The sequence below is a fragment of the Aethalodelphis obliquidens genome, unplaced genomic scaffold (genome assembly GCF_003676395.1).
Source record: "Aethalodelphis obliquidens isolate GAN/ISIS:26980383/991018 unplaced genomic scaffold, ASM367639v1 scaffold18, whole genome shotgun sequence".
Classification (NCBI taxonomy): domain Eukaryota; kingdom Metazoa; phylum Chordata; class Mammalia; order Artiodactyla; family Delphinidae; genus Aethalodelphis; species Aethalodelphis obliquidens.
In genome coordinates this window covers 16085605-16104326 of record NW_020837962.1, presented here as the reverse complement: position 1 = coordinate 16104326, position 18722 = coordinate 16085605, and the positions used below count along the sequence as shown (strand labels likewise).

The 18722-nt window shown below is 41.7% G+C and overlaps 2 protein-coding genes across 7 annotated transcripts in view; one reads left to right on the top strand and one right to left on the bottom strand.

The window, feature by feature from the left end:
* CFAP61 (cilia and flagella associated protein 61) overlaps positions 1–10328 on the bottom strand; it is a 117576-nt gene extending 107248 nt beyond the window's left edge. The window contains exons 1-2 of the mRNA XM_027118089.1: positions 10222–10328; positions 6460–6610 (exon numbers count right to left, since the gene is read on the bottom strand). Coding sequence (XP_026973890.1) covers positions 6460–6602 — 143 coding nt within the window. The 5' untranslated portion in view covers positions 6603–6610; positions 10222–10328. The remainder of the gene's footprint in view (positions 1–6459; positions 6611–10221) is intronic.
* A 14-nt stretch (positions 10329–10342) lies between these two features.
* CRNKL1 (crooked neck pre-mRNA splicing factor 1) overlaps positions 10343–18722 on the top strand; it is a 31091-nt gene continuing 22711 nt past the window's right edge. For 3 of the 6 annotated variants that reach the window (XR_003435153.1, XR_003435150.1, XM_027118086.1), the window contains exons 1-5: positions 10343–10502; positions 12107–12259; positions 13101–13192; positions 14010–14168; positions 14633–14799. Coding sequence is in view for 2 of the 6 variants with exons in the window: in XM_027118086.1 (XP_026973887.1) it covers positions 10452–10502; positions 12107–12259; positions 13101–13192; positions 14010–14168; positions 14633–14799 (622 nt within the window). In the remaining 4 variants the exon portion in view is untranslated. The remainder of the gene's footprint in view (positions 10503–12106; positions 12260–13100; positions 13193–14009; positions 14169–14632; positions 14800–18722) is intronic. The other 3 variants (XR_003435152.1, XR_003435151.1, XM_027118088.1) reach the window with 1 other exon arrangement.

The following is an 18722-nucleotide window of genomic DNA, read 5'->3' as shown; positions in this document are numbered from 1 at the left end:
GCCGCTGAGCCTGCGCGTCCGGAGCCTGTGTTCCGCAACGGGAGAGGCCACAACAGTGAGAGGCCCGCGTACCACTAAAAAAAAAAAAAAAAATTTCTTGCATGGTTTGAGTCAAATCACTTGGGGCCCACCAGAGCTGTGGGCACCTTTGGGAAACACTGTGCTCAGGACACCAATCTCAGCACTTCCAGCCACCATCCCCTCTCACAGGAAGTCACAGTCCTCAGCCACCGGGGACTCCACCAGGGGTGCCCCTGGCCCAGGCACTGCAGCTTGCTGCCCTCTGGTACCGAGAACAGGGGATCCACATAGGGCGCTCATTAGCGGGAGGAGGTAGCCCCCCAGCTCCTCCCGTCTGCTTCACTGAAGCCCCTACCCCTCATTCCACTCCCGCAGGGCTCCCTCCAGCTCCTGGTCCTCTGGGGTCCCCTGCTCCGGGCTCCCAGAGCCACGACCTATGGCTTCACACTGACAGTCCTTGCTCTAACCCAGATGAGAAAAGGCCCAGGGCACGGGACCACGGAGCATCAGCAATGATAGTGATAGAGGTGGTGGAGGAGGAAGTGGGCAAGAGCTGGGACCAGGCAGCTGCCATCCCCTCAGGGAAGCAAGGGAAATGTGTTCCTGGAATCCCAATTTGAACTTGAAATGCATTTATCCATGGGAACCTAGGGTGGCGGTTGTGTTCTGTAGTACAATTAGCATGGTACTATATGGCACAGACATTAGAGATTAAATAGGCTTTTGTGGGCAGCCAGCCACCAATAACATTGTTTCAATGGGAAAATGCACTGCAATTTCCAGAGAGCCTGACTACAAAAAGTAACTTTGGCAGCATATCCTTTTGTATGTACAATTTCACTTCTTACTACCTCTCAGCCAGTAGGTCCTCTACAGGACAGATAAAAATCATCATGGGAGCAAAAGAGGGAGAGGAGGGAAAAAGGTAGAGGGAGAAGGTGTGTTTCTTTAAAGCTGGTTTAAAATTATTCTTTGTAATAAGCCAAATCCAAACCAAAGGAGCCCTTAAAAATATATAGACATAAGCACGAGCACAGGTATGTATTTCACAGAAAATATATTAAAGCTCGAAGATATTATCCATCAATAGAAATTAGAGTTCTTTTCATTAGAGCAGTGCTTCATTTATTCAATTGGTTTAAGGAGTTTTCCAAGTTCAGCCAACACTCGTTTTACTTAACCGTACTTGGTGGAAATCTTGGTGAAACAGTGTCTCCATTTTCTGCCTCATTAAGCAGCGTGAGTGAAACAGGGCTCAAAGTCCCTTTACGTCCCCCTCCTCATGCTCTGAACCGTGGAGCTTCCGCCCCCCCTGACTGCACTGTGCCATCTGCACACCAAGTGGCCACTCTTGTGGCCCTTTCCCCACTCACCCGCTCTGCCCAATCCGCTCATGTCCTCCCCTAAAACTGAGCAGGGTTTTTAGGTGAGACCACTGTTACTCATTCCTGTATCTCTGTGACTGAGCCAGCAGTCAATAAAAGGAAACTGAATAAATGAGAAAAGAAACCGCCAGTTTTAGAAATGCCCGTAAGATGGGTCTGGAAGCTTGAGGCTGGCCGGCGAGGGGATGGGAGTTAGTTACCTAATGTGAAAATGAAAGGCTACAAGGGCTGGGTAGCAAGGGAGCTGTTTGGGGAGCTCCAGGACACTAATGAAAATGTAAATTTACTTTTACTTCTGAAAATAGGCTGTCTTCTAAGGCAGGTCTCAACGTTATAAGGGCCCCATTTTCACATTAAGAAAACTTTCACTACTCCCCTCCCACATGATGTAAGTTACGCCTTTTGTATCTGCCAATTCAGAAAATACATAAACACATCAGACACATGGATTCCAGGAACGCTTACAGCCACTCCAAGGCCCAGCAGGGGTAGGGTGCTCAGGGACCAGGGACCAGGGACCGGCACAGCACATGTCCAACACATTCTATTGGATGAGTCACAGCTCCAGGCTGATTTCAGAGGCAGAGACTACAGTGCAGGGAGGAACACAGAAGCCCAGAGAATAGGGGAGGCATGGGAGCCTCCAATGTCATCAACGCCCACACCTGCTTTAGCTGCAACACCAGAGTTAACTTGATTTCATGTATTGTATGTATTTACATTTACATATGTATAATTATATATCTAACATATATTTTTATTTTCATTCAACTCATGTATTCTAATTTTTCTTTTTGACCCATGATTATTTATTATTGCATTTAAAATTTTTCAAATATATGGGCGTTCCTTAATTATCTTTTTGTTATTGATCTCTAACTCCATTGCATTGTTGTCAAAGAACGCGCTTTGTAGTACTAACCACTGCTGGGGTTGCTTCATGGCCTAAGAGGAAGTTAGTTTTTATACATGTTTCCACGTCTACTTGACAAGATTATGTATGTTCTAACACTGGCTACAGTGTTCTACACATATCCGTTAGATCAAGTTCTTTAATTGGATTCTTGTTGAAATCTTTCCTGTTGTAACTGATTTTCAGTTTGCTTGACCTTTCATTTATTTTATATTTATTTATTTATTTATTTTGCGGTACGTGGGCCTCTCACTGTTGTGGCCTCTCCCGTTGTGGAGCGCAGGCTCTGGACGCGCAGGCTCAGCGGCCGTGGCTCGCGGGCCCAGCCGCTCCGCGGCATGTGGGATCTTCCCGGACCGGGGCATGAACCCGTGTCCCCTGCATCGGCATGCGGACTCTCAACCACTGGCTCACCAGGGAAGCCCGACCTTTCATTTATTAACAGAGGTATATTAAATCTCCCATTATGATGGTGGGTATGTCTATTTCATCCTTTGGTTCTATTGATTTTTTGCTTTATATATTTTATGACTGTCATTAGGAGAATGCAAGTTTAAATTGTCACACCTCCCTCAAGCACAAAATCTTTTATCATTATATTGCTATAATGACCCTCTTTATCTGCAATGATCCTTTCTGCCAAAAGTATATTTTGTCTGCTATTTATAGAGCAACAGTAGCCTTTTTTTGGATGAGATTTTGGCTGGCATCTTTTTTTTCCCAAATACTTTGACTTTAAATCCTTCTGTGACTTTATATATTAGGTGTGTCTCTTATATGTAAAATATGACTGCTGTTTGTTTTGTTCTGTTTTTAGCCAATCTGCCCATCTTTCTCTTTAAACTGAAAAATTTTGTTCAAATACATTTATTTTGATTACTGATATAACTGAACTGTTTTCTATCTTCCTATTACATGATTTTAATATGTGCTATGTTTTGTTTCTTTTTTCTTCCTTTCTTGCCTTCTTTGAGATTCAGTTTGTTATAAATTTCTTGTTCCATTTTCCCTCTATAGATCAGAAGCTATAATCTCTACACCTATCTTTAAATGATTATTCTAGCCACGTTAACATATATTTCTAACAAAGTCTTTACCCTCTGCTCCAGTTATCAACTGACATGTACCAAACCACCCCTAAGCTTAGTGGCTTAAAACAATTCATTATTATCCCTCATGGTTCTGTGGGCTGGCTGGGCTTGATTGAGAAGTTTTTGGTTGGGATCTCTCAGGTGATGGCAGTCAAGTGGTGCTGGTGGCCGGAGTCACCTGACTATCCAATGTCTAGAACAGCTCCACTCATACTGTTAGCAGTTGATGCTGGTTGTTGGCTGGGAGCTCGGCCGAGGATGCCAAGTGAAGCACCTGCGTGTGGCCACATGACTTGAGCGTTTAACAGTATGGCATCTGGGTTCCAAGAGGGAGCATTCCAGAGCCCAGTGGAAGCTGCAGACTTCTTATGATCTAGACTTGAAGTCATAAAGCATCACTTTTACTGACTTCTATTAGTTACACAGGGCCAACCCTGATTCAGGACAAGAAGGGACTACAAAAGGACTGAATGCAGGACGTGTGGCTCCTGGGAGGGAGGGGGAGCACCTCTGAATACTAGCTACTAACCCTCCCCCTGAACAATACCTTAAGAGTACTTTCAATCTAATCACATGACTCCCAATTTATCTGCTATTTTTGTCCTGTATTTTAGCTAACTTATTATTCATATAACTTACCATGTACATTTAATACCTTTATTAGTCATTATTAATGTTATTATTTTATACAAGCTAGATTTTTCTCATATTTGTACATATTTTTGTTTACATTCCTTCTTTTATCTTGGGTTTTCCAGCTGAGATATTCTTCCGTCTGCCTAGAGTATATTCTGAGGAATTTCCTTAATTCAGAGTTCACTCGTAAACTAGCTTTTGTTTGTCTAAAAAATGCATTCATTTTCCCCTAGGTATTGAAAAATTGTTTCTCTAGGTATACAATTCTAGTTTGATGTTATTTTCTCTCCAATATTAAAGACATTCCACTATCTTCTGGGTACCATTGTTGCTAGTGAGATATAATCATTAGTCTAATTTTTAGTTGTTTGCAGGTAATTTGTCTTTTCTTCATAGTTATTTTTCAGATCTTCTCTTTAGCTTTGGTGTTTTGCTGTTTCATTATGATGTGGTTAGTTGTAGAATTCTCTGTGTATTTTTCCTATTTGGGATCCATTGAGTTTTCTAGAAGAATTGGTGCTTCTCAACAATTCTGGGAAGTTCTCAGCCATTATCTCTTCAAATATTGACTCTTGCACTTCCTATCATCTCCCTTTAGAAGTCTGATTAGACCTATTTGTTAAATATTCCATTCTTATTTTTTGTCTCTGTCTCTTTGTGCTGAATTCTAGGTGATTTATTGGTATTGATGCCCCAGTTCACTACTTCTGTCTTTAGCTGTGTCTATTACAATGTCTAATTCATCCACAGAGCTTTTAATATTAACTATATTTTTTTCTAGATGGTCTATTAGACTTTTTTTAATTCTCATTTTTCATTTTTATGGTCTTTTAAAACATACCTTCTCACTTTAGACAAAGTAAGCATAGTTATTTTATATTCTTTAACTTAATATCTGAAGTCTTTGAGAGTCTGATTCTGCTGTATAGTTTTTTGTTGTTGGTTCTCACTAATGGTGAATGTCTCCTTGTATATTTTTGATTTTTGACCGTGAGCTCATGTTCCTTTGAATTTTATCTGTGAGTATTATTTGAAGTCTGAGCTGAAGCTCCACCCCTTCAGACCTGAGCTGTACTTATTTCAGTGGGTCTCCTGGACACACTACTAACGTGCAACCACTTTTAATCAAATTCTCCACTTCCTCTACTTTATTCAGTCTATGGGTAAACTAGTTTAGGTGGTCTAAAAATGCATTCATTACTTGGGAAGTTTTGAAGCTTTTGGGGACCATGCAGATAATTAACACAGACTTTGAATCAACACGTGCTTATGAATTCTTGGGGAAGGATTTATCCCCCTTCATTCATGCTGAGGTTGAAACAGGCTAGTTTCCTTACTTTTATGCAGTGGGTTTGTCTCCTTCATCCTTACAAAGAACTGCACAGTTTTATACAAAGAAATCTAATACTTCCCTCCTTAAGTGGATGGAGTATTTATCTTCTGTTCTTTGTGAACCTGTCAAAACAAAACTGTGAGGTTTCTAGAATGCAGCAAAAATCCTCAAGGAGAAAGTGGTGTGCGTTCCTGTTATTGTCCTGAAGTTTCTGATTTCATTTTGACAATGTTCTCTGCACAGTCCGTACGTGTGTGTGTGTGTGTGTGTGTGTATGTATCAACATGTTTCCATCCAGAGGACATCATTAAGGTGTTTAATTCACCATAATGTCAAAAAAAATGAAATCATTTCATTGTTATACATATTTTTAAAGCATTTTTATACACATATTGTTCTCCAACAAAACTGTGCCAAATTTACGTTACATTCATCAGTGTGGTGATCAGAAATTGCAAATTTTAATGTCTTAGGCTGGCCTAGTTTAAACATTTCAATTGTATTTAACCTGAAGCTTTATGAAATCCAAAACACTGTGCTCTCTCTTATCATTTTCAATAAAAATAATGAGGAACAGCTTATAGGATATTCATATTCTGGTGTCCAAAAAAAAAGAAAACAAAACAGGGAGAAAAAAGATTAAAAAAAAAAAAACCTAGGCATATTTTGAAGATTAGAAGAACATTTCAACAGGAGTGGCTAAGAGCACATCCAGGCTTTGTCACTTACTAACTGCTGGACCTTGGGCGAGCCTCCACTCTCTCATCTGTAAAATGGGCATGACAGTGGCTACCTCAGAGTTAAACAAGACGATGTTGGCAAAGCAGAGTCTGAAAGAAAATAAATTCTCAAAACAGGTAGCTAAGTGACTCTACTAGTGGGTGGGGCAGTTGAGATTTGAACCCTAGTTTGCCTGAATCCAGAAGTCATGAGAAGTCTTTTCAATTTACATGTTGTTACAGGACTTAGCGATGGTTGTTCCCAGAGATCTCCCACTCAATAGGGCAGATTTTCCTGCTGCCCTTTCCTCACCAAGCCCCACAAGGACAAAGGAGTGGAGCCCCTTTGCTATGTACTTACAGAAGAGAGATGATATTAAGACTCCCAAACAGCTTCTGGGTAAATTTTCTAATGAGGTTTTTGATGCAATAAAAATCCTGTGACTCTGTTCTTCGGCAGTGAACCACCTCCACCTTTCCTCTTGGAGAAGTGAGTACTGACATTTTTGATCCTGTTCCCGAAAGAGAGAAAAACAGCCCACAGTTAGCCTGAGATGACAAGCCAGTCTGGCTTCAGTACTTACGAAACAGGACATTCCTCCAATTTCCGTGTGGTCAGAGTGAGCGTGGCTGGTGGGACGCATCTCCCCTGGGGTTAGGCTGTGACAACTGTCCCCAAAAACCAGTTGACACGTGTCTCTCCAGGAGAATGATGTTTCTGAGGACTGGCCTGTCTAGAAATGTCTGCAACTGTATTCTTTGTTTCCCACAAAGCTGCTTTAAAATATTCAAACAATAGGACTGAAGAATATTGAAAGGAATTATTTACTGATTCAGGGTCTTCATATTTAATCAGCTGCCATGGCACGTGGTCAAGAGTTACAGGGGAAAAACAGTTGCCGCCCATGGTCCATACAGAGCTCCCCAAACTGGAGCCCTGAGGGGCAGCAGTCCTGAGAGGTATTTTGACGGGAAAAGAGTCCTGTGGTCCAATAAGTGTAAGAGGCACTGCTTGCAAAGGCCTTCTGCAGGGGCCGCTATGCCCATGAAAGTCTCTGGGAAGCTCCAGGATACAGTACCTGCTTTCTTTGTAGAACTCAGCCTTTCCCACAGCCAATCTGAGGAGAATCTCTAATGACAGCAATGGTGGAGAGTCTCATGTTCAGAGAGACATGGTGGGGATGCTGCTGACAGAACAGCAGGCAGCAAATGAGCTCAAGCTCTCTCTCTCGATGTCTCGAGGCCTCAATGTGTGTGTCTCTCCCTCCCTCTCTGTTTCCTTTCCTCCCTTCCTACCTCCATCTCTCCCTCCCTTCCTTTCTGTTTCCTCTCTTCTTTTTGCCTAAGGAAAAACATCTTATTTTCTTAGCCATTGGGAAGTTCACTTCCGCCATTGCACTGACTCTAAGAGCAGTGTGGGGACTTCCCTGGTGGCACAGTGGTTAAGAATCCACCTGCCAATGCAGGGGACACAGGTTCGAGCCCTGGTCCGGGAAGAACCCACATTCCATGGAGCAACTAAGCCAGTGCGCCACAACTAATGAGCCTGCGCTCTAGAGCCCGCGAGTCAAAACTACTGAGCCCGCGTGCCACAACTATTGAGCCCACGTGCCACAACTACTGAGCCCACGTGCCTAGAGCCCGTGCTCCGCAACAAGAGAAGCTACTGCAATGAGAAGCCCACACACTGCAACAAAGAGTAGCCCCCGCTCACCGCAACTAGAGAAAGCCCGCGCACAGCAACGACGACCCAACACAGTCAAAAATAAATAAATAAATATATATATATTAAAAAAATAAAAAGAGCAGCGTGGAGCGTTCCCAGTGCCCTGGAAGGCTGCCCCATCCCAAGGTAAGCACCATTCTGACTTCTATCACACAGATGCCCTTGGCCACTTTTTGAACACCCTATAAATGGAATTATACAGTGTGTATGGTTTTCTTTCAGAACACAGTATTATATCATTTGGCCTTTTGATGTTGTTTAGATATATTCTTGCACAAATTTCATGATGACTGCATTCCAATAAAATTTTACTTTATGGACACTGAAATTTGACTTTTATAATAGTGAGTGTATCCTGAAATATTCTTTTGGGTTTTTTTCAATTGTTTAAAAATGTTTTAAAAAAATTCTTAGCTCATGGGCCACACAAAAAATAGATAATGTGCTGAATTTGGCCTATGGGCTATCATTTCCCGACCACCAGAACAGTATTTTAAAAATACAGAGGTAAAAATAATCATTAACCTAGAATTCTATACCTACCTGAATGATCATTTAAAAATGAAAGTGAAATAAGACAATTACTACAAAGACTGAGAGAAATTACCATTCAAAGAACCCAGTTGAAAGGACTAGTAAAAGATGTATATCAGGAAGAAGAAAATTAAAATCAGAAAGGAGTGGAATACAGATGAAACGCTGGGGAGAGACTAGTAAACATGCATGTGTATCTAAATAAGCACTGATGGCCAGAAAAAAAAAAAGTAATAATGATGATAAATTTTGCTTTAAAAACAATAGCTGAATTGAATTACCAGACAATTAAAAATTTGTGAGATGGAAGGAAGGCAATCAGAAATAAAACATTCTAAGGTGTTTGAATCTTTTAGAGGCAGCTACAGATGATTAAACTTTGTCAAATCAATTGCGTTGAGTTACAAATTTAAGGGAACTCAAGGGAAATACCTTTTTATTTTAATAGCTATTTATTTATTTACTTCTCTTTATCGCAGTTATATAAAATCTCATTGAATTTATCCAAGATTTGAAAAATGAGATAACTTTAAAATGTTTAAATAATAATACGGTGGTACAGAGCTATGGCAAATGTTTTTATATCAGTTACGAATGACTTCCGTTTGAGAAATGAGCATAAAATTTTTTTTGAAAGCACTATTATTTTGAAAGCAGAGGTAGATGTGATAGTTCTATGTACATAAATATATAAATAAGTGACTTGTAACTGTCAAAAATTACCAATGAGCCATCAAGCCATGAAAAGACATGGAGGAATCTTAAATGCATATTACTAAGTGAAAGAAGCCAATCTGAAAAGGTTACACACTATATAATTCTAATGATATGACATTCTGAAAAAGACTCATTGAAGACAAAAAGTCAGTGGTTGCAGAAGCAAAAGGGGAGGGAGGGATGAATAGGTGGAGCACAAGGATTTTTAGGGCAGTGAAGCTATTCTTTATCATTCTATTATGATGGATACATGGCAATGTATTATTTGTCAAATCCCATACACTGTTCAACACCACGAGTGAACCCTCTGTTAACTATGAACACTGGGTGATGATGATGTGTGATGTGTCAATGTGGGTCCAAGGAATGTGACAAATGTACTACTATTGATAGTGGGGGGGTTGGAAGGGTCGGGAGAAATAGGAATTTTCTGTACCTTTCATTCAATTTTTCTGTGAATCTAAAACTGCTCTATAAAAATAAAGTCTATTATTTAAAAATTCTCTTAGCCATTTGCGTGCACATAATTAATTTTTCTGTTTCTGAAGACAGGTCAAGAACTATACCAGTTAACATTTACTGGGCACTTTACATAGATTTTCTCTTTAAACCTGGTGAAATAGATATTATTTTTGTCGTATAGTTAAGGACACTGGGGCTAAGAGAATTGACGAAATTAAGACAGTCACAGAAACTTTAAATATCTGCTTATCTGATCACAAGGCTGGCTTATTTACTAGTACTCTGATGACTTATTTTCACTTTTTTCTATTATCTGGCCTTAAAATACCTTCAGCTGCTTTTAGTTACAAGCCTTAGAGTTAATTATTGGGTCACACCTGTCCAGAAACCAAGTGGGAGTAGACCTCAGGGACTACAAAGCCTAGAACGCACCGCGGCGCCGGGTTGCCGAGCCGCCAAGCCGCCGAGGAGCGCGGCACCTCGCGCTCTGGCCTGCCTCTCTTCCCCCGCCCTCGAGCGTCCGGACCGGAGCCTGGTTCCTGTCCCTTTGCCCGGTGCCGCGGCTCCACAGAGCCACCCGTCCTCGCACGGTCATCCCAGTCCCTGAGGCGACCTGGGAATGCGCCCCGGACGCCCCGGAACCTACCCGCCTCCCTGCCGGGCAGCCAGCACTCCCCACCTCACCTGCAACTCCAGACGCCGTACTCCAACCGCGGCTCCGAGTAGGACGCGCAGCCCGGTTACCACAGAAACGACGTTGCCTCCGTCACGGCGCGAGAGGGAGGTCAAAGGTCACTCCAGGCATTTCCGCTTCCCGTTCCGGGATCCAGCTTGTTGGAAAGCTTTGCGGTGCGGGCGAGTACCCTGGGCCCATTTCTGGGGTCTAGGGGTCGCCTGAGTCTGCTGTTGCAGCCATGGCGGCCTCCACCGCGGCCGGGAAGCAGAGGATCCCCAAAGTGGCCAAGGTAGGCGGTGGCGCGGGGCTTCGTGGAAGGAGGCCTAGGAGAGGGTTTGGTCCCGCCTGAGTGGTTCCCGGGGCGGGAGGCGTGTGGTCCCGGGAGCCGGCCCACCCCGTGCGGGACCGCGGGGGAGCGGAAGGGAAGGGCCAGCCGGTGGGGGGCGGGGGGCGGGGAGACACACCAGTGTCCGCGGGGCCGTAGTGTGGGGAGGTGTTTTGCGAGGGAAGGAGTGGGGTCCTTCGATACAGACCAGCTGAGCCGGGTAAGCGCTAGGCGCTGGGGGGCTCCAACGAGGGCGGGCGACGAGCAGCCCTCCAGTAAGATACCTTAAGTGTAAAATTGCAACCTTGCAAAGGCTACTGAAGCCGAGTGGAATATGCCGTGGCATCTGGGCTTGTGTGAGGGGTTTCCAGCGTAAACTTTGCTGAGGAAGAGATAGTTAAGCTGACCCTTGAAGGCGGAATAGGAGTTACCCAGCTGAGAGTGGAGGGAATGAGAGTAGATGAGAAGAGTTGTGTGTTGGCATAATTTAAGCAATTAAACAAAATACCTGAAACGCGCTGATATTTCCGTCGGCGGCTAATACTTAGCGAGTGCTTAATATATGTGACAGGCTTTGTTATAAAGCATTTACAGCTACTCTCCCTCCACTCTGTTTCTGGAGCCTGTCCTTTACATACCCATGTAGATGACCCCCTGAGATAATGCGTAGAAAGCACATAGCACAGCTTCTGGTAGTTAATACTCATTAGGTATGAGCCATCGTCATTTTCATTAGCATCATTCTACACATGGCATTAATACTTAATATTAATTAATACTTAATATTTCTTATAATTCAGTTCCATAAACTTCTATTGGGCTCCATGGGTCCCACAGAAATATAACATGAGCCACATAGGTAATTGTAAGTTTTCTCATAGCTATGTTAAAACAGGTGACGTGAATTTTAATTTATATATTATATTTAGCTGGTGTAGCCAAGATAGTGTCATTCTAACATGTAAGGAATATAAAAAGTTTAATTAGGTAGTTTATTCTCTTTTTCATATTAAGTCTTCAAAATCCCGTGTGTGTTTTACACTTGCAGCCTAGTTTGGACTCACCAAATGTGATTCATGGCTGCTGTGTTGGACAGCACAGCTCTCAGACCTCAAGAAGCTTACAGTCTAATGATGGGAACTTACTGAATATGTCTTTGAAATGCCATGAAAAGTCAAACGCAGTTATCCACCTGGGGCAGAAGTTGAAGACTTCTGTAAATAGAGGTTGAAATGCCAGATAAGAAATGGCACACATCTTGATAAAACCTTTTGTGAGAATTTTACCAAGGCAGCCTCCAAGTTTATTATTACACTATTCTAAAAGGGAAAACTTGCTGGTTTTGCTATCTTGTCTCTTGAGGCTTTTACCTATGGCTTTGTAACAGATAACCTGCATAAGATAGAAAATACTTTTTTTACCTTGTTTCATAGAGAAATGGGAGCATGTCATGCAAAGAGGGCATCTTGTAGTAATGTTTATAAAGTTCACATCCAAAAATATGTTCATTTGTTTCTTAAACCTTGTTGTGAAGAGCACTTGCTAAAAATAGAAATGTTTCTTAAAAGGTGAAAAACAAAGCCCCAGCTGAGGTGCAGATAACTGCAGAGCAACTGCTAAGAGAAGCTAAGGAAAGAGAACTTGAGCTTCTTCCACCTCCCCCTCAACAGAAGATCACAGATGAAGAAGAGTTAAATGATTACAAACTAAGGAAGAGGAAGGTGGGTCCATGTGATATCTTTTAGTCTGTTGATGTTGTTAAGAATTTATAGGTCAGAGTTTGAAAAGTTCCTCACTGGTTAGAGAGACTAGAAGCTAAGAAGAGGTGAGTGTTTCTAGCCACGTGAATAGTATAACTTCTGGTTACCAGGTGATTGCATTGTGCTGAGCTCTATGAAATATGCCATGAGTTGTCTGTCTTAAAGAAATTAAATCCATCAGAGACAGAATGTTTGGTGCTGAAACAAAGATGAGTGGAAGTTTAACAGGCAGAACAACAGACAGCTGGAGGAGGGGTGGAATTAGCGAGATTGCATTATGTTCTTCTGTCTGTACCGCCTTGTGTGTTAAGAGGTAACACCTGGGATAGAGCCGCGAGAAGACTTGGGGATCTGATCCAACCTTCTCACCCTAGGATGTGGGATCATTTTAAACTGCTAATCTTACTGTATCTACTTATTAGTTATCCTCAATGAGCTGTGTATGAAATTCTGAGACATTGAGAGGACTTAAATAGGTAAAAACGTTTTCTTATTAGGAAAAGTGTAGAGTATATTAAAGTACCAGTTAGTTGTCATGAGCAATAAGAGAAAATATCAACAATTCTACTAATAATTCTTTTTATCTGAAGTTTTTCTCTCTGTTTGCATGTAAGACTTTAAGGAAATACTTGTGACCATAACCTTCTTTAGTAGGTTTCTTATTTCTTGAGGCTTCCAGGATGTAATTTCTCTTAAATAAGAGCAAAATGAATAAACTTCTTAGTACAAAGATCAATAGACAAAAGACGATATCATTTTTAGTTATTTTCCCTTTAATTTGACCCTTTTTGCCTTTTGCCAGACTTTTGAAGATAACATAAGAAAAAACAGGACTGTGATTAGTAACTGGATAAAATATGCACAATGGGAAGAGAGTCTAAAGGAGATTCAAAGGTAAAAATCACTGAGCATGTAATTGTATAAATAAAAATTCATAAATTACCAGATACTAAAACAGAAAAAGTTAAAGCACGAGTAAAACCGTGTGTCTCTGGTAGTAGTTTTCAAAGTCTGTTCCATGGGACCCTAGGGTTCCTTTGAGGGGCGTGAGGGCCACTGTGGTGGAACAGTCCTGGGGGGAGCAGTGGAGGCTCTCCAAGGTGGGTCTCGCCATGGGCACACACTTTATAGCCAGAGAAGTGCAGTTCCATCTGCTGTCTCCATATTGGGATTTTTTTTTTTTTAATAAAAATTGTTCCACTGAAAACCAGTGGCCAAAAAGATGACATCACAGCCTGAGCCTTCCTGTCGTCCCCTTTTCTGTGTTCTCCCAGCGTGCCCCCTGCTCTGGCTGGGCCCGAGCACCTGTCGCTCCCTGGACACATCTTGCCTCCTCAACCTGACATCTGGCTGTTCTCTCTGCCCGCACTGAGCATCCTCCCTACCCACCTTGGCCTCTGGAACTTTTCCCAAGTTCTTACCTACTGCCTGGCCTTTTCCACCAGACGTTTTCATTTCTTTCCCCTCTACTTCCTTGTGCAGACCTTGACTATAACATTTGTCACATTGCGTTGCAATTACACGCATGTCAGTCTTTCTCTGAGTCTTGTTAAGGTTCCTGAGAACATCAGATCTTTTCACCTTTTTATGCCCAGAACCTGGCTCATGGTAAACACCTGACAGAATAGCAGAGCACTGCAGACGGTTTCAAATGCTTGCCATGTGTGTTGCGTGTACTGTTTCTGATACCCTCCAAATCTTGCTTCTCTAGGGCTCGATCCATATACGAACGTGCTTTGGATGTGGACTATCGAAATATTACACTCTGGCTGAAATATGCAGAAATGGAAATGAAGAATCGCCAGGTCAACCATGCCCGAAATATCTGGGACCGGGCCATAACGACTCTGCCTCGCGTCAACCAGTTCTGGTAAGTTTCTGATCTATTGAAATGGCTTTTTGTAGACTACAAATATCCACATTTTTGTGTATTTATTTTATTTATAGTTGTGATCGTATATATATTTAATCTTACATCTTATTTTTTCTTTAAACATACTATCAGTACTTTTTAATGTCCTTTAGTCTGCTAAGTTATAATCTCAATGTATAATAGCTGTGTAATCAAAACAAATTTTGGTTGTAATCTTTTATGCATAAAAATCATCTTGTCAAACTAAGCAACTTTTGAGGAGAAAAATCCTTTTTTCCAATGGTTGATCCTTTTCAGATTTACATTTTAATAAGAAAACATGTTTGACTTAACCTTTAGGGAAGATAAAGCCCTAAATCTTCTTCATGTTTAACAAAGTTAGAGCTAGAAATTGCCAGAGACTGTTTTTTTCCCTAAGTCATTTTGACCATGACAGATAATTTGGGATGATTTTGTTAAAGGTACAAGTACACGTACATGGAGGAGATGCTGGGGAACATGGCGGGTGCCCGGCAGGTGTTCGAGCGCTGGATGGAGTGGCAGCCAGAGGAGCAGGCCTGGCACTCCTACATCAACTTCGAGCTGAGATACAAAGAGGTGGATCGGGCCCGCACCATTTATGAACGCTATATCCTTTGGACGGGTCTGCGTGGTGCCCTTTTCCCAGGTGCTGCACTCTCGTGGGGCTGTGGTCTGGTTGGGACATGTGGTCATTGATGTTGGCCTAGAAGTCAACATCTGCTGCGTAGACTTCGTTTATATTTTCTAGGGACACAGGTTGGTCAGAAAAAAAGTTTGTGGTCTGGATAATTGAATCTTTTCCGGTGAGACTTTGGTCTGTTTATACTTTGGCATTAACACTGTGGTTCCTTGTGGAAGGTGACATCCTAAGGCCCTGGCCGCTGCATTGGGTCCTGGTTTGTTCTGGGGTGTATGTTGGTCATTAGCACCGGTACTGGAGTCGATCTAGAGGGTTACCATTTACTAGCCATGTGACCTCAATGCATCGGGTAACTCCTTGGAGCCTTGGTGTCCTCATCTTTAAAAGGAAGGTAAAAGTTCCCGCTGTGGGCTGACTGTGAAGAGGAGATGGTAACACGGGAAAGCACTCTCAGGAACTTGAAATAGTTGATTCTACTTTTTCACTGTTCTTGTACTTGTGAATTCTCCTACTTGCTAAAGTTTATTTGTAAACCCAAAATCAGTATTTGTGGTACTTTGGCAGTCAGTTGCAGACAAGCCCAGAGTGATGAAAACTTTGAATCACCCAAGGCACATGGTCCCAGTTGAGGACAAACAAGATAATCATCTGCCTTCTGTCTCTGCTGTCCTGCAAGGATGACCGGAGCAAGGGATGGCGGGGGGCGGTACAGGGGAGAGAGAGACACTTCAGCTCTGGGGCCAGCTGCATGGGGCTGAATCCTTTCTCTGGCACCAGTTAGTGGGCAGCCTCAGGCAAGTCACTTAACACTTCTGAGACTTGTTTTCTCTTTCATAAAATAAAGAAAATAGAATCTACCAACATTAGTTGTTTTTAGGATTTAAAATCACAATCTGTGTGAGATGTGTGTGTGTGTATATATATGTGTGTGTGTGTATTTCCCCTAGGAGCAGTGATTTGGTATTTGCTAGGCAGAATGACTTCATAGAACATAACTACTGCGAGATCCAAGACAACTTTATTATGCAATTTTAACCTCTTAATTATGACTACTCATTTTGATATTACTAGTTTAACAACAGCATTTATAGTGACTGCTTTGTGCCATGCATTATTCTAAGCACTTTACAGATATTGTCCTTTAATCCCCACCACAGCCCTGTGACTCAGGAAATTGCTTCATTCTACAGATGAGGAAACAGGCGGGAGAGGGTCTCTCGGGTAGTGATGGAGATGGGATTTGAACCCAGTAGCCGCTTTAGAGCCTGCACTCTTTACATCGTTGCCCTATTTGAATGTATTACTACTTAAGAAATTAACGATTTCTTCACGGAAGGTAGATTAAAAATACATACGTCCTGTGAAGAAGTAAATGGTAATTCAGAACTTTCTCTTTTGGCTCTGGTTAGAAGTTTTCCTTTTGTCACATGTTTTTTTCTTTCTTCCTTTCTTTCTTTTTAAGATTTTTTTTTTTGTCTGCGCCACGAACCTTGCAGAATCTTAGTTGTCAGACCAGGGATTGAACCTGGACCATGGCAGTGAAAGTGCCAAGTCCTAACCACTGGACTGCTAGGGAACTTCCTTTTTTTTTTTTTCCTTAAATTTTTATTGGAGTATAGTTGATTTACAGTGTTGTGTTAGTTTCACGTGTACAGCAAAGTGAATCAGTTATACATATATATGTATCCATTCTTTTTCAGATTCTTTTCCCATATAGGTTACCACAGAACATTGAGTAGAGTTCCCTGTGCTATACAGTAGGTCCCTGTTATCTATCTTATATATAGTAGTGTGTATATGTTAATCCCAGTCTCCCAATCGATCACTTCCCCTGACATTTCCCCTTTGGTAACCATAAGTTTGATTTCAAGATCGATGAGTCTGTTTCTCTCTGCAAAAAAGTTCATTTGTATCATTTTTTAAAATTAAATTCCACATATAAGTGATATATATTTGTCTTTCTCTGCCTGACTTACTTCACTTAGTAAGATAATTTCTAGATTTATCCATGTTACTGCAAATGGCATTATTTCGTTCTTTTTTATGGCTGAGTAGTATTCCATTGTATATATGTACAATATCTCATTTATCCATTCCTTTGTAAATGGACATTTAGGTTGTTTCCATGTCTTCACTATCGTAAATGCTGCTACAATGAACATGGGGTACATGTATTGTTTCAAATTACAGTTTTCTCCAGATGTATGCTCAGATTGCTGGATCATATGGTAGTTCTATGTGTAGTTTGTGTTTTTTTCCAAACATCTTTATTGGAGTATAATTGCTTTACAGTGGTGTGTTAGTTTCTGCTGTATCACAAAGTGAATCAGCTATACGTATACATATATTTCCATATCCCCTCCCTCTTGCAACTCCCTCCCACCCTCCCTATCCCACCCCTCTAGGTGGTCACAAAGCACTGAGCTGATCTCCCCATGCTATGCGGCTGCTTCCCACTAGCTACCTGTTTTACATTTGGTAGTGTATATATGTCCATGCCACTCTCTCACTTCGTCCCAGCTTACCCTTCCCCTCTCCTCGTGTCCTCAAGTCCATTCTCTGTGCCATTCTCTATGTCTGCGTCTTTATTCCTGTCCTACCCCTAGGTTCTTCAGAACCTTTTTTTTTTAAATTCCATATATATGTGTTAGCATATGTTATTTGTTTTTCTTTCTGACTTACTTCAGTCTGTATAACAGACTCTAGGTCCATCCACCTCACTACAAATAACTCACTTTCGTTTCTTTTATGGCTGAGTAATATTCCATTGTATATATGTGCCACGTCTTCTTTATCTGTTCATCTGTCAATGGACACTTAGGTTGCTTCCATGTCCTGGCTATTGTAAATAGTGCTGCAATGAACATTGTGGTACATGACTTTGAATTATGGTTTTCTCAGGGTATGTGCCCAGTAGTGGGATTGCTGGGTGGTATGGTAGTTCTATTTTTAGTTTTTTAAGGAACCTCCATACTGTTGTCCATAGTGGCTGTATCAATTTACATTCCCACCAACAGTGCAAGAGAGTTCCCTTTTCTCCACACCCTCTCCAGCATTTATTATTTGTAGACTTTTTTTTTTTTCTTTTTGCGGTACGCGGGCCTCTCACTGTTGTGGCCTCTCCTGTTGCGGAGCACAGGCTCTAGCCGCACAGGCTCAGCGGCCATGGCTCACGGGCCCAGCCGCTCCGCAGCATGTGGGATCTTCCCGGACCGGGGCATGAACCCGTGTCCCCTGCATCGGCAGGCGGACTCTCAACCACTGCGCCACCAGGGAAGCCCTGTTTGTAGACTTTTTGATGATGACCATTCTGACTGGTGTGAGGTGATACCTCATTGGTTTTGGAAGTTGGAAGTTTTGATGTGCATTTCTCTAATAATTAGTGATGTTGAGCATCTTTTCAAGTGCATTTTGACCATCTCTCTGTCCTCTTTGGAGAAATGTCTGTTTAGATCTTCTGACCATTTGTTGATTGGGTTGTTTGTTTTTTTGATATAGAGCTGCATGAGCTATTTGTATATTTTGGAGATTAATCACTTGTTGGTTGCTTCATTTGCAAATATTTTCTCCCATTCTGTGGGTTGTCTTTTCGTTTTGTTTATGGTTTCCTTTGATGTGCAAGGGCTTTTAAGTTTAATTAGGTCCCATTTATTTTTGTTTTTAATTTCATTACTCTAGGAGGTGGAACCAAAAAGATGTTGCTGTGATTTATGTCAGAGTGTTCTGCCTGTTTTCCTCTGAGTATCTGGCTTTACATTTAGTTCTTTAATGTATTTTGAGGTTATTTTTATATATGGTGTTAGGGAGTGTTCTAATTTCATTCATTTACATGTAACTATCCAGTTTTCTCAGCACCCCTTATTAAAGAGGTTATCTTTGCTCGATTTTAT